Below are 14524 nucleotides of genomic sequence, written 5' to 3' on the forward strand. Positions count from 1 at the left end.
TTCGGTTTTCCTCCTTCCCTTTTAGCGTTCTGCATGATATTATGAAACAACTCTTAAATTCACTTTCAGTTATTGATCCTTGATGCATCCATTCTTTCTTTTTTTGTGAAAGATACAAATGCCTCTATATTTTATTAATACCCTGTACTGTTTTCATAACTTCATGTATAAATACTACCTAGACAGGTAACTCCGGGCAAAACCGCATGGTTGAACTAGGTAAACATTAGAATGTATTTATGATTTTCATATAAAATTACGGCATAATCTACGCATGGCCGAGTCACGCTTGACTAAACTTACATTAACATTACCAAAACTACGAAAATAAACCGAACAAGGATATTATTAATGGGTACATTTTCCGCGACGGATTTATCAAACATAATCTTTTCAATAATCGTATTACTATGCAAAACTGTTATTTCCTTGACTATTTCTAGTTTCTTTAGAAATGGGGAAAATACAAACATTAAAATAGTTCATGAAATATATCCTACTGATGAGCAGACGGACAAATAGACGGATAGCTTTAAATGCGCTTAAGGAATATTAGCGGCTTTTAAAATATTGACCGGGTCTTACCATGTGCCGTGTGTTGAACCAAAAATATTTTTCTAAAGTTCTGAGCGATGTATTAACATGTATTCATTTATTCTCTCACCACAAACAAGTTCATAGTTTGTGAGAGACTGGTGCTTAAGTAAGACTTCTTGAAAATCTGTATTACAGGTAGTACAGTAGTATCACCACTTTATATGGATTCTTGGAGGTTTCCAATCTTATCCAATAGATCGATCAGAGATCAGTGTGACAATTCGTTTATTAGACAAAGTAACAGAAGTCATAACATGTTTTTGGATTTTGTAAGAAGGAAAACCAAAAAAATTTCCTCATACCTTTTAATCTTTGATATAAAAATTATGTAAAAGATAATAATTTTCTCTATACCTATATAAGTATTGCTTCAATAGTTGTTGCAGACACTTTACAGTGAGGACAAAGCAATGCGGATCGCAGTTTTAGCTCTTGTGGTAGTAGCTGTAGCGGGTAAGCATATCAAACATTAAGTTAAGCTCACTCAGCCTTTTTCCGGATGGGAAATCGTCAAATGACTCCTTCGGCTTTGGGCTTAGCGGAACGGTGTGTCAGACTTCCAATAACTAAAACTCACCCATATTCCTTCCCTTCCCTTCAATTACCGAGGCCACTCGAAAAGCCCTAATGAACTTCACAGAGTGGTCACTGCCTGGGGTACTATTTCCGTCGGGTCTCCTGCCGTCCTATATGGCGAGGGGGTAATGACTGACAATTGCGTCGTGTTCGTAAACGGGTGTTGTTTTTGGTGGGTGGTCGGTCTACTGTCCTTTATCTCAGTAGTATTTGATATTCAAAAAGTGTTCATTTTACTACTACAAATTGCTCTGGATGTGTAAAAAATTTGTTGTAAAAAACTGCACCAAGTAAATAAATAAGCAGAACACAGAAAATAAATTTCTACTGTCCAGTTATTATTCCTCCCAAAGACCTTTAGCTAATCAAAGTGTTGCAGTAGATTCTTTTTCTGTTTTGGACTACTTCGAAACAACCAGTGAATAGTCATGTAAGCATGCATTTCTCTTTACGTTTACGATGACTTTCGCCTTGACTTGGTCTATATAAAAATACATTAAAGTTTAATATAAATTTATTTTTCTTCTAGCTGCCCCCAGGAATCCTTCCAGGATTGTGGGAGGTGACCTCACCACTATTGACAAGTATCCATCGATGGCCGCCGTCCTGTATTCTGAGAATATGGTGAACTTTTCGCAGTTCTGCGGCGGCACTATCATCAATAACAGATCTATTCTCAGCGCGGCCCACTGCATTGAGTAAGTTGATTTAGTTAAGAGCATAATTTTGTTTATACCATATTTTGTTAATAAGAAGTTTATTTCATCATGCTACTAAGCCTTTACACTTGCTTCTTGTTATCTCTGCATTACCCTATGGTTAACTCGTAGAGAATGCCTCAGGTATTCAATAAGTCCAGTAAGTCCACCTTTGTATATATTTTCATCTATAAAGAACAGAAATCTAGTAATGAATGTACTATTTACTTTTTCAGTTATGCTCCTGTGGAGACAATCCGTGTCCGCATCGGCTCCTCGTACAGCAGTAGCGGCGGGGAAGTGTTACCTCTAGCGGCTATGCTGTTACATCCAGACTACAGTCCTTGGCGTGTACATCACGACATCACCATCTTACGAACTTCGGTCGAGATTAAATACAGCGCCACCGTGCAACCCGCCCCTATCGCCGGCTCCACCTACAATTTAGCAGATGACGCGGTCGTTTGGGCTACTGGTTGGGGCATCACTGAGGTACGTACGTTTGTTATGAGTTCTGAATACACTGCTTAATGAATACATAATGTAAATACAATACAATTTCATATTGTGTTAGAATTTTAAGTGACTATAAGTATAGACGGCAAGGATAAGACGATTAAAAAGTTCTGACATCCTTTCAGTTTGATGACGTATCTGAGCAGCTTCGAGATGTGCAAGTCTGGACCGTCAACCATGAGATCTGTCGTCAGCGCTACTTGTGGACTCTTCACCGCATTACCACTGACATGCTGTGCACCGGCTGGCTCGACGTCGGCGGCCGTGACCAGTGCATGCTGGACTCCGGCGGCCCCGTCTACCACAACGGTGTCGTTGTTGGTGTGTGCTCGTTTGGACAAGGATGCGCTTCACCTAGATTCCCTGGTGTCAATACCCGCGTATCCAGTTACTCCGACTGGATTATAGCCAACGCCTAAAATGTGATTAAAATTGTATTGTTAATGAACTTAAAACGCCATTACCAAATTTACAAATACCCTTTTCAATCATGAGTTTGTAGTAATAATCAATTAAATCTGTAAAAAATCCTAAACTTGATTAAATATGATTCCTTAATATATCTTGTATCTATGTCTATGGAGATCTTTTTTTTTATTGAGCGAAACACATTATTTCCTGAAATTCCGCCAATGCCATCATCACATTGCCAATTGAGTTTTGTACCAAAATTGCCTTAGAACAAAAATAAAGTTAAAAAAAACACCACTACTGCAAGGCACCAGTTATACATAGTATCACGGTTAAGGATAAATTTGTAGTTTAAGAGTATTATTTAGATAACTTAATCTAGGCGCAAAACTTATGCTAAGCGTATTGCTGAATCATGGTTAGTGAGTCGTTATCTGATGAGACTACGATGAACATTAAAATAAGGATAATATTTAATTATTACATTTTCCGCTATAAATCTTTTTGTCATTTTTATCGCAGTTCTCGAAAGTATTTCCCAGGACTTTTCCACAACGTCATATACGCTACGAAGGGTGTCAAATGAAAGGCTAGTACACAAGTATACACTTTAAGAAAGGCCAACACTAAATAGACGGGCTATTCAGATAAGGACGCATAAGAAAGGGTTGCACACGTTTAGTTTTCTTTATCAATCTCTCTGTCAGTAAAATTGACAGACACATATTAGTCTGAAGCATATATTACGCGCTTTCTTTGGCTGAGTCCAGTCTTACTTCTTCCTCGCCTTATTCATATGAAGAAAACGACAATCTAACCTATCGATGAAACAACAACCAGTCACGAACACTTCTCGGTGACATTCTAAGTAGCACTTTACGAATCTCAAGGTCACCTTTAACAAGCTCTCCTGATTCGCACCGCAGCCAACGAAATAGCAGGTTGGGGTGGTTTAAAAGTAATTACTTCAGTAGTACTTCACAATATTTTGCTACAAACCTAGCATCCAGGTATTTTTGCTTTTGGCGGGATGTTTGCGAAAACGTATTTTGTATAATAAATAAAATATTTGTGTAGATATTTTAACGTTTTATTTAAAAAGTATGATTAGAAAGAATTTGAGTATTCCTTAGGTTTCAACAGTTCATTTAAAAATATTATATATATTTCCGACTGTATATTTTAGGCATTGGCTTGGATCCAGTTGGTATAGCTAGAGACGCGAGCATTGACACCAGGGAATCGGGCCGAAGCGCATCCTCTTCCGAATGAGCAAACACCAACAACGACACCATCGTGGTAGACGGGGCCACCAGAGTCACCCTGGCACTGGTCGCGACCGCCGACGCCGAGCCACCCAGTGCAGAGCATGTCAGTCGTGATCCTTGTGAGATTCAATAAGTAGCGGAGCCTGCAGGCGTCGTGGTTGATTGTCCAGACTTGCACATCGCGCAGCTGCTCAGAAACTAAGCCTCCTTGCTGTAAAACGAAGTACCCGGTTACTACAATTGTAACAAGTAAAATTATACTAGGATTAAATTGATACCAGAAGGAAGGCAAGGCAGAACTTACTTCGATGCGGCCCCAGCCAGTAGCCCAGACGACCTCGTCATCTTGCAAGTTATAGTTGGTCCCGGCGATAGGCGCGGGCTGTACGACGTCACTGTATTTAATCTCGACAGCAGTTCGTAAGATGGTGATATCGTTATCGTTTCCAGAGTATTGAGGATGATTTATGATATTCGCTAGGGGCAAAACTTCACCACCGCTGTTGGCGTAGGTAGAGCCGACGCGGACTCGGAAATTCGGGACCGAACCACTGAAAATAAAAGTTTTATTTTATTAAAATGTTACGAGAAAAACGACAGAGCAAGATTTGAGCAAGGCTTTAAATATGTTTTACTAATACTGTAGTGCTGAGTGTTATTTAATAACAAAGACGTAAAACAGAGAGGGAAAATAAATACAAATGAAAATCTGATTTAGAATTTGATCATAATCATAATCTGTGACAAAAATTAAGAAAAGTACACTCACATGATACAATGAGCAGCACTGAGAATAGATCTGTTGTTGATGATGGTTCCGCCGCAAATTTGACCAAACTGCACTAAATTCTGAGAGAACAACAGGGCAGCCATTGAGGGGTACTTGTCGATGGTAGTCAGGTCACCTCCCACGATCCTTGAAGGATCCCTGGGGGCAGCTGAAGAGAAAAACAAAAGAAAAGTTGTAGTACAGTGAAACATGCATTTATTTGAATGAAAGGTTGTGAATTTCCAGTAATTCTTGATAGATTACCTTAATCTTTAAATTTTAATAAGTCTGCTTGAAATTTTCTACTTGCAAACATTGTTATTTTTAATAAGCTACTTTTTGACTTCCTTTAGAGTGTCCGATGATTTTAAAATCACTGTAGATATTATTATATTCTCACCTGTGACAGCTACTACAAAAAGAGCTAAAACTGCGAAGCGCATTGTTGTTTTTACTGTTAATTCTGAAGTGATGATTAAATTGATTCCTAATACAGTATTTATATTGATATCGTCTAATACTTTTATTCTATCAGCTTTGCTCTATCTAGACAATCGCAGATGTTAACAAATTCATAGGGTTTCCCGCGCAATTCTGTATTTTCCTATTTTAATACATTTTTAGGGATCAGTATAGAAGTATTTAAATTCTGATAACGTGATAGAATTAGTAGTTTATTATCATTAATTGATGTGTTGGCGATCATTTATACTTCTGTTGTTAAACTTTTTTTTGAAATTCATTCTTTTTCAAGTAATAACAGCCATTTCTAGCAGATAGGTGAATATTTTTCATGGAAATTGCGAGGACTTTGCTTATTTGTTTTTTATCGGGGTTAATTCTCAAGGAGCGATTGATCAAATGCATTTTATTGCAAAATACAGTGTTTGCTTTGATCGAAAATGCCTTTGATCGAAACCGTCGGCAACGTTGCTTGCTAGAAGATATAAAAAAATATGTGTGTTTTCAGAAATAAGTATTGATTTTTAAGATACTTTACAAAATAACCAAAGTCGAAACCAACATAGTAATTTCCGACTCACGCTTAGCCAGTTTTTATCTAATGATTAGACATTAAATAAGAAAACAGTGTTTATCGTAAACAGCCGATAATTTATAATTTGTTTCGGAAGCATATTTTTGATAAGAATTCATCTAAGAAAAACCCATATGTAGGGTATTTTTGTATGAAACACATACACTTCCATATTATGACACATCCAATACATCTGAAGAATTCAATGTACTTGCGAAATTTCGGAAATTTTCGAAATCAATATCCATATCTCAAAATTATAAGCCTTATGAGTTCCTTTTTGAACGTAAAACAAGTAGGAAGCACCCTGTATAGTTCACCCTTACTCATAGTACATCCGGTCGTAAATATAATAATGACATCGGTATTAAAAATTAAACCAATATTATTGAATGGCCAACAGATTAAGAAAACCATTAAGTAATTAATTCCACATCATTATTTAACGAAATTAAGATTATTTATTAAGTTTCCTATGCTCAATCAAGTTTTTGTCCTTGACATAGATACAAAAATCTAGTTTTTATTCAAATTAAATGAATAGGAAATAATATAAAACGAATGATTAAATTTATTTAAGTTAAATTTTCTTACGATAATAATAAAATGGTTATTTGATGCCGTCATTAGCTACGTACTTACTCATAACAATTACCATAGCGGACTGGATTTAATGCGAGACTACCAGAAATTACTAGCAAAAATCGAATTCGTAAGTTCTACGGGAGGCATCTCAAATGTACGAAAACGACTAGCTAAGGTCCCGTGATAATGTAAAAAAGTTCAATTCCCCTTTTTTTATTTTACTTTGTAGTTTGTTTCTCTGGACTAGTCTAGACGCCTGCACGGATAGCCAAGTGGTAGAGGACCCCAGGTCAAACCCACTGAGCGCGACGTGTCACAGGTTCGACAAGCATTTATATGAACCACTAATTTAACGTTACTGTTTAGTTTATTAAGATTTTTATTCGAAATTTAGGCAGAGATTTAATATTCTTGTATAAATTCAACAGAGAGAGAAGATTAATAGTTGCCCACCGGTCTAAGAATAAAAAATGTTATACATTGTATACGTCTTTCGCATTATATGATTTTGGCTCATATTTGTTGTTTTTGTTAGTTTATAAGTTTAATATTTGTGCACCAGTAATGGTAGAATACAAGATACTAGTTTATAATATGTAACACCTTAATGTACTGTTTTCTAACAAATAAATTTATCTTTCTTTCTTTCTATTACCAAGACGTTTAATATATACGAGTACTTGAATAAGTAACACTCTCAGATCTTTCATTAGCATATTGCTCCACTCTACATATCGGTCATACCAACTGGCCTATGAACGGTCAGGCACCGAGTAAGCAACAAAAAATATTTTGTGCTGGCGGAAGCCAAACAGCCCAAAATGCATGAACTCTATCCATAAAGGGTGTCCTGAAAATGGGTAAAAGGGGTCAAAATCAGCGTGATGATCTTTAATTGTTTGAATTATTTCTGATACCGAATACGACTGAAGTTAATGTTTGGGTCAACCTGTTTATTTTCGTAAAGAAAATGTTGTATTAAATTGGATTCAGAATTTTGGTGAGTGCCAAAAAAATGTTGTGAGGTATCCTAGAAATTTATGGGATTTATTAAATTTCCGGAGATCGTGTATTTAAGTTAATTTATGTCCCTTATCAGTTTTAAATAAACATATTTGCGCCTATCGTACGTGACTTGGAATCTCCATTGATATTTTAATCTTTTCCTGATAATGTGAATGATACGATACACTATATTACATATAAATACTACTACTTCAAGTATCAAAATCATTAACATTCGTTACCTACAGAGTGAATGAAGAATTGAAAGCGCTTTAATGTACCGTAAAAATTTCTAATTTAGTCTGAAATTTATAGAACAATAGAGGCGCCTAGAAAAGTAAAACTTAAATAATAAAACACTCGAATGTATGGTGTTTGGTGTGATAGGCCAGGCACCGTCAATTATCGAAACGCAATATTTATTGACGTCAACGATGGTAGAAATTAGAATTGTCGTATTACATCACTTAGGAACGAGGCGTTTGCGAAAATGGTTGTAGTTCACGTTGCAGAGCATCGAAGAACTACTATCCTATAGCTACGTCAATATTTAATGGAGGGAAGAAAGATGAGGCGGTTCCATAAAAAAGTGAATAGCGGTTGAACTGATTCAAACTCTTGCGCTCTGTATAGCCCTCCTGAAGACCGGTGGGTTGGCAGTGTAAAAGAAAAAGCAATGGATTTCAGCGGTCCTGGTATCGGTCTATCATCTTTACCGTAGAAAATAATCCTATCAGGTTGAAATTCGCTCGTCATAGAACAACTTTGTTGACTTTAATTTCCCAAGCTTAGTAGTATGCTGACAGCTGGACCACTATTTCACAGTCCTTTTGTGTCAACCGACTACGATTTTTTTTTATTTGACAGCAGAATTGAGACTCAGGTTTTTTAACATCATATCACTCGACTTGAGAATAAGGTAAGAAATATGAGATGTGGACACAAATAATTAACATTATGAATGATTTGAAATCAGAACGATTAAGATATTAGGAACGTGAGGAGAATGTTAAATCTGTTAAATCACTATGAGTTGTGTGTTTCATTAATAGATTTTTGCAAATCAATATCCGCTGATAAGGTTAGGAGTTTATGTTTGACGTCGAGATCTTTTGTTTTTGCCTCATTCAATCATCTTATCAGCAAGCTTACAACTGAAACCAGTTTGTGCCGGTTTTACATTATGATACGAATTGTATTCGGTTGACAACTAAGAAATATTTTATTGCGAATCGAGCCTTATTGTAAACTAAGATGTTGCGAGTGAATGTGGTGGCATCGGTAGCTGTATATGGGTTATGAAGTCCTCATTAAATAACTCAATGATTTAATTTGTTGGTATTTTACTTATTGTTAAGATTCAGAAAAAAGTGCTGAAGGCAACGAATTGCACCGAATTCAGTTGCAAATCGTACCAGTGCAATTTATGACAGTTTAAGGAGTCAAATACATTTTTGAAACGCTGTCGAAAGCAGCTTGCTATTCTGTTCCATTGTTATCAAGTGTAAATTACCCCTTAATTTTCTTATAGTTCTGGCCCTAGTTCAGCGAGACAGGCAGACCGGGTTGGTTGTCCTTGGGAATTTAGAAAGTAGGTAGAAGAGAGAAAATGAGATCTCATTTACTTTTACCCACCAGAGAGTATACACAAGTAAGATAAAATTATATTCTAATCTCTTTTCTTAGACAGAAAAGGAAAATGAAATTTTACTGCTCTCCTTTTTAAAGAAAATATGTATTAAAAATATTACTTTATCAGGGAAAACCAAAAGTAAGTCAATTTAATTCAGAGCCTTATGTGCGTCATTTGTTTTGGGACAAACAAGGCGATTTCCAAAATATGATTAGATTACAACAAATTTATATAACACACTCATAAAATCTATCATAAAAGGCGATTATGCATTGATTACGTGATTGTTATTTCACAATAGTAGCCAGGAACAGGGTCTTTTGGCACTGCCTTTGTTGGGTGGCACGAAGGAAGTCCATCACAGGGTAACTTTAGTGCAGAGAGAAATGTAGATGTCACGCAGCATGGGATGCCCTGTTCTGCGAAACGGTTATGTCCAAGGAGTGCGCCAATCACGGCGTCATGTAGTGGGGTGGCTCAGAGAAGTGCATGAGCGACCTATCTCACGTGCATGAGTCACTCAGAAGTGCATTGGTGGCAGGCACGGCGTCGTTGGATTTTCGATTATATATCGAGTGAAGTCTCTTACTTGTTCTGTACACGTGGCCGGCGTGTCAAGAACAAAAGTAAGCTGTTATTGGCTTACGGTGACCCTGAAGGCGGTGAAAACTACGGTCTCATTGGGCATCGTATGGATATATAGGTTTATTTGTCCTATCATAAGTATTCAATGATTCAACAGATTTTAATATATAAACTATCATATGAATCTTCAATAAACATCACCTATGTCAATTTTACAAAAAAATATGAATCTACTACAGTAAGACATTGTTAAGAGAGTAGTCGTGTCTCCATCAACTTTTGAATTGAAACATTGATCATGCCACAGGCACATGACACCCAGAAACAAGGCGAAAAAGTTTGCAATGTGACGTATGGTATCTATTCCGATAGGCATTATTCTTGCTGACAATCACAAGTTTGCTATTTTTGCGTAAAAAAACAGTATGTCATGTAATAACATATTATATCATGATATTGATAATTGTATGGAAATTCCCATGGAATGATGGAAGACTTAAATGTATGGACTTTAATTTGTTATTTGGAATAGTACTATTTTCTAGTCAGTTTTTGTATTTACTGCTTAAGTCCTTATTATTAAATGATGCAACGGTTAACACCTCACTACTTGTTACTAATGATTAATGTATTTATTTTCTAACTCCCATTCACACTACCCGCAAATCTTCTGATAAAATTTTGGGTAGGTATTGTTGACATGACCACCAATCTCAGGTTTAAAGGAGGCGCTACCGCCAAAATCTGAGACAGCATGTGATCATTCTCAGACGTAATGTAATGTAATGGATAGAATAAGAAGAAACCAATCAAGGTTACGATTACCCTGGAAACAGACCCAAAGGCTTAAAATAGATAACATGTCAGGCGAAATTTGGTCAAGGCTTTTTTTTTTTGACGTAAATCTTCAGAAATGTACGCCAATCTGGATTATGGTCAATAATCTTCAAAGACTAATATATAAAGCTGAAGAGTTTGTTTGTTTGAACGCGCTAATCTCAGGAACTACTGGTCTAAAATTAAAAATTCTTTTTGTTTTGAATAGACCATTCATCGAGGGAAGTTATAGGCTATATACCTACCATCACGCGGACGAAGTCGCGGGCAACAGCTAGTCAAAGATAAGGATTGAACATGCTACTGCCAAATTTAAGTACCTAATTAAGCTTATTAAGATAGAGCGATCTGATGCAAACGTTAAAATATATCTCTCTCGTTTTAATTCATATATACTTGGTATATAATCGATCAGTGATATCGAAATATTTTTTAGAAGTAACTTAAATATGTAATAAAAAAGCCCTACTCCGAAAACTGGTGCCATTACATTTTTGGTTACTGCTCTTATAATAGTTTCGGAGTCCCGATTTATTCTAGGTAAATAGGTTTTTTTGATAAATTGCGAAAAGAAATAAATGAGATAAGTGATAGATTTCAATATTTTTGAAATGTTTTCTTCGTCAGATTTTGTACCTTATTATTGCAGCTTATTCTGCGGCAATATTTACGACATAATTGAATGTAATTCAAAAATCAAATATTTTTGACTAGTTTCGGACCCAAACGGAGTCCTTAGTCATGAGCAGACGCGGTGGGATCGCTAATAATGCATATAATAATGGATCATTCTCACGATAGTTACTATCAAAATATTGTATGTGAAAAAAAAATCATTGGAGTTACCTATTTTAAAGTAAAAACTCCATCTAACGAAGTCGGACTTAAAACTATATTTTCCTATTTCATCTGCCCCATTTGTCTGTAGATTAATCAAATCAAATGACAAGTATCTACTAAGATAACAGCTTTTACTACGTGAAATGTCTACGAAAAATCTAATTTACGTAAAATAAATCATTAAAGAACCTTCCAAAAAAACCTTCAACAGCGCAAAAAAAGTTAAAAAAGCAACATATTATACTAAAAGTAAAAGTACGTTACGTCACAAAAGAAATTCCATATGATACCAATATGGCAGTAACTGGAATGCGCAGGAGATGAAATCTCCGTCCCCTTGCGCGTGCGCATACATTACGATCACTTGCGATGTCAGACGAGTTTGTAGTCGAAGAGCTTGGTAGCTTGGAGTGAATTTTATCTGAAATTTAGTATTGTAATATTTTTTTGGGATTAGTAATTTTATGGCGATGATATACTGACATGGTCAGTCTTTTTGTCTACCTGTTTTACTGTTGTAGAGACTAAACCGTATAAGATTTATATAAAATGAAATTAACATAGCACCAGTAACTGAGGGGCCGCATGCATTTAATCACGATACCCAACATCCGGGTTAACGGGAATGCTGCCGAAAGTTACATTACATATTCTGAAAGTTAAGTACGACTTGCCCAGGTCGGGCTTGGGATTGGTGAGCATTGATTTTTACTGCTATATTATGTGTGACATTTTTACTTGAGATTAAGATAGTAAATGAATAAAAATAAAAATAACCTTGAGTGTTTTAGATCATTAATGTATTATTGTTATCAACATTCTAAATGATAAATGATCACAGTCACTCTATTGATGATATCTCATTTTCTTATTAACAATTGACGCATAAACAGGATTGTGTATAATTATCGGTATTCAAAATTATTTCTTGTAATTTAAAATCTTGGCAGGATAATGCATTTTTCAGCATATGATACTCAAGTATCTTAGGGTTTCATTAAAGAGATCGGTATTAAACTAGTCTGAAAAAGCAAGAGTTTTGCAATATCACTCAAGTCGAGTGGTGGATTTCATATTCGAAGCCTCAAAAGCTTGTAGCACTGACTGCAATGAGCTCGAGTGCTAATTAGGACAGCAGTAAAATATGAGCGTTTATAAAAAAATATCGAAAAATCAAAAGATTTTATTTCAAGTAGATTTCCTTTCAAGCACTTCCTATGTGTGTATAAATAACTTTAACAAGATAAGAATGAATGACTGAATGGCCAACTTTTATTATCTATACTTCTATACTTCTATATACTAATATATAAAGCTGAAGAGTTTGTTTGTTTGAACGCGCTAATCTCAGGAACTACTGGGTCCAAATTGAAAAAATATTTTTGTGTTGAATAGACCATTCATCGAGGAAGGCTTTAGGGTATAAACCATCACTCTGCGACTAATAGGAGCGAAGATACAAAGGAAAATGTGAAAAAAATAGGGGCAGGTATAAATCATTACTTATATCTTCTACCCACGGGGACGAAGTCGCGGGCAACAGCTAGTGTTAGATATTAGACGTCAAGAACACTTCTCGAATCAAATCTTGCCGTCTTGATTCTGAGGTAAACAGTTTTATCCTTTTGACAATCGATTGGTGTAGCAAAAGATTTTTTTGGTTATATTTTATTAAGCAACAAAATTAAATACCACTTTCAAGTTATTTTAATATCATATCATACTTATTATTTAACATTTTATATTCATAATATTCTTATTCAATGTCTCGAAACATGATATTTAGAAATTCGCCAACACATTTAATTTATGATGAAGTTCAATTATTGTACACGGTCTCCTACACTACATACTTGTGGAGGGACTGGTCGCACTTGGCCTTGCTCTGCGTCTAGAACATGTCGCGGAGGCTTCAAGGGTCCTACTTATTTGTATCTTAATGTTATGCATCTGTCTTCGTATGCACAACTTCCTAAACACATTGGTTTAAGTTTTATTTCACTACTATTGCTACTACTATTGCACATATACGATATGGTGGGACTGAGATTACTCAATGTTGAATATCGCTTCTGTGTTTTTTCTAACAAAAGTTTTATTATTAAAATAAATTATAGTTATTATTGAAATGAAACATCGAAAACTAAAATCTAAAATTCAACCGCGATAAAATCCGTAAAAGTAGTTTCATTTTAATGTCTAACCTAAACCTAAGAAACGACTATTATAATTATTATTTGAATAAATTATGAAAAAAGAAAATATCTGTATTTGCTGAATTTCATACTTTAAACTTTTCAGATTAGTTAGCTCAAAGAAAAATGACATTTGAATGTCGTAACATTCGCGAAATATCTGATATCATTAAACAAATGCTTACAATTACTTAGTTTCATGTTCTTCGTAGTGATTTATTAGTATCAGGGTAGGCGATAAAACATTTATTAAATTTATTGCCCAAAAGCAATTAGTTGGTGTATTAATTTGATATGTAGGAAGTTTTAACCATATGATATTATTGCTGCTAGAGTATTAACCATAATGGTTTAAGAGGACTTATTATAAAGAAGGCCGGTTTAATATAAGTGTCACTAGCTTTAAGAGTCATCGTAAATTATATTACCCACGTTTTTTTTTATTATACACTCACTTTCTTGTTTGTATCTTTGTTTGTTTGTCGACCCTGTTGGATTTTTGTAACTCAATTTTGAGGCACTTCCCGATAAGCCTGCAGGCTGAAATTTTTTGGGCAGCTTCAAACCCGATTGCAATGCAATTTACATCTATAAAAACGGCTGGAGCGATTTTGATAAAATTTCAACGAAGTGACATTTAAAAACGTGGGTTTTTAGATCTTTTTAATCTACTTTTTTAACGGCACTCAAGTGCACCCTTTTGTAAAACTAAATTATCGACTTCAATACAGATTCCCTTTTACCGCTTTTCGCTCACACCTTGTTTAGGTGTGCATAACAATGAAATGATTTTTCGCTACTCATAGTTGGTGACGAAAAATGCTTTCTGATTTCTTATTCATATTAGAGCTCTTAAGGACCCTCCTCGTAGAGTAGTCGGCGGCTACTCGTGGTCGGGTATTATGTCAAAAATACTTATAATAGAAGTTAAATAACCTTTTAGTATATAATATTATATTGTTTAAAGTGGTTC

At 35.3% G+C, this 14524-nt stretch overlaps 2 protein-coding genes across 2 annotated transcripts; one reads left to right on the plus strand and one right to left on the minus strand.

The window, feature by feature from the left end:
- The first annotated feature begins 967 nt into the window (after positions 1 to 967).
- Positions 968 to 2970, plus strand: LOC113506281 (trypsin, alkaline C-like). The gene is made up of 4 exons (XM_026889124.1): positions 968 to 1050; positions 1703 to 1871; positions 2108 to 2363; positions 2513 to 2970. The coding sequence occupies exons 1-4, from the start codon at positions 1008 to 1010 to the stop codon at positions 2804 to 2806; spliced, it is 762 nt and encodes a 253-aa protein (XP_026744925.1). The 5' UTR covers positions 968 to 1007; the 3' UTR covers positions 2807 to 2970.
- Positions 2971 to 3874: 904 nt separating this feature from the next.
- LOC113506282 (trypsin, alkaline C-like) lies at positions 3875 to 5322 on the minus strand. The gene is made up of 4 exons (XM_026889125.1): positions 5236 to 5322; positions 4836 to 5004; positions 4371 to 4617; positions 3875 to 4277 (listed from the first exon to the last, which is right to left on the minus strand). The coding sequence occupies exons 1-4, from the start codon at positions 5276 to 5278 to the stop codon at positions 3981 to 3983; spliced, it is 756 nt and encodes a 251-aa protein (XP_026744926.1). The 5' UTR covers positions 5279 to 5322; the 3' UTR covers positions 3875 to 3980.
- Positions 5323 to 14524: the final 9202 nt, after the last annotated feature.

This window comes from Trichoplusia ni (assembly GCF_003590095.1).
Source record: "Trichoplusia ni isolate ovarian cell line Hi5 chromosome 9 unlocalized genomic scaffold, tn1 tig00000062_group8, whole genome shotgun sequence".
In the NCBI taxonomy this organism is placed as follows: Eukaryota; Metazoa; Arthropoda; class Insecta; order Lepidoptera; family Noctuidae; genus Trichoplusia; species Trichoplusia ni.

What these genes read in the sequence shown, in the direction of transcription:
- LOC113506281 (XM_026889124.1), top strand. Translation starts at nt 1,008, where the DNA reads ATGCGGATCGCAGTTTTAGCTCTTGTGGTAGTAGCTGTAGCGG. An exon ending in AGCGCGGCCCACTGCATTGA is followed by an intron (nt 1,872 to 2,107) that starts GTAAGTTGATTT and finishes TTACTTTTTCAG; the next exon opens with TTATGCTCCTGTGGAGACAA. An exon ending in CTGGTTGGGGCATCACTGAG is followed by an intron (nt 2,364 to 2,512) that starts GTACGTACGTTT and finishes ACATCCTTTCAG; the next exon opens with TTTGATGACGTATCTGAGCA.
- LOC113506282 (XM_026889125.1), bottom strand. Translation starts at nt 5,278, where the DNA reads ATGCGCTTCGCAGTTTTAGCTCTTTTTGTAGTAGCTGTCACAG. An exon ending in TTTTGTAGTAGCTGTCACAG is followed by an intron (nt 5,005 to 5,235) that starts GTGAGAATATAA and finishes TTTTCTCTTCAG; the next exon opens with CTGCCCCCAGGGATCCTTCA. An exon ending in CTGGCTGGGGCCGCATCGAA is followed by an intron (nt 4,278 to 4,370) that starts GTAAGTTCTGCC and finishes TTCGTTTTACAG; the next exon opens with CAAGGAGGCTTAGTTTCTGA.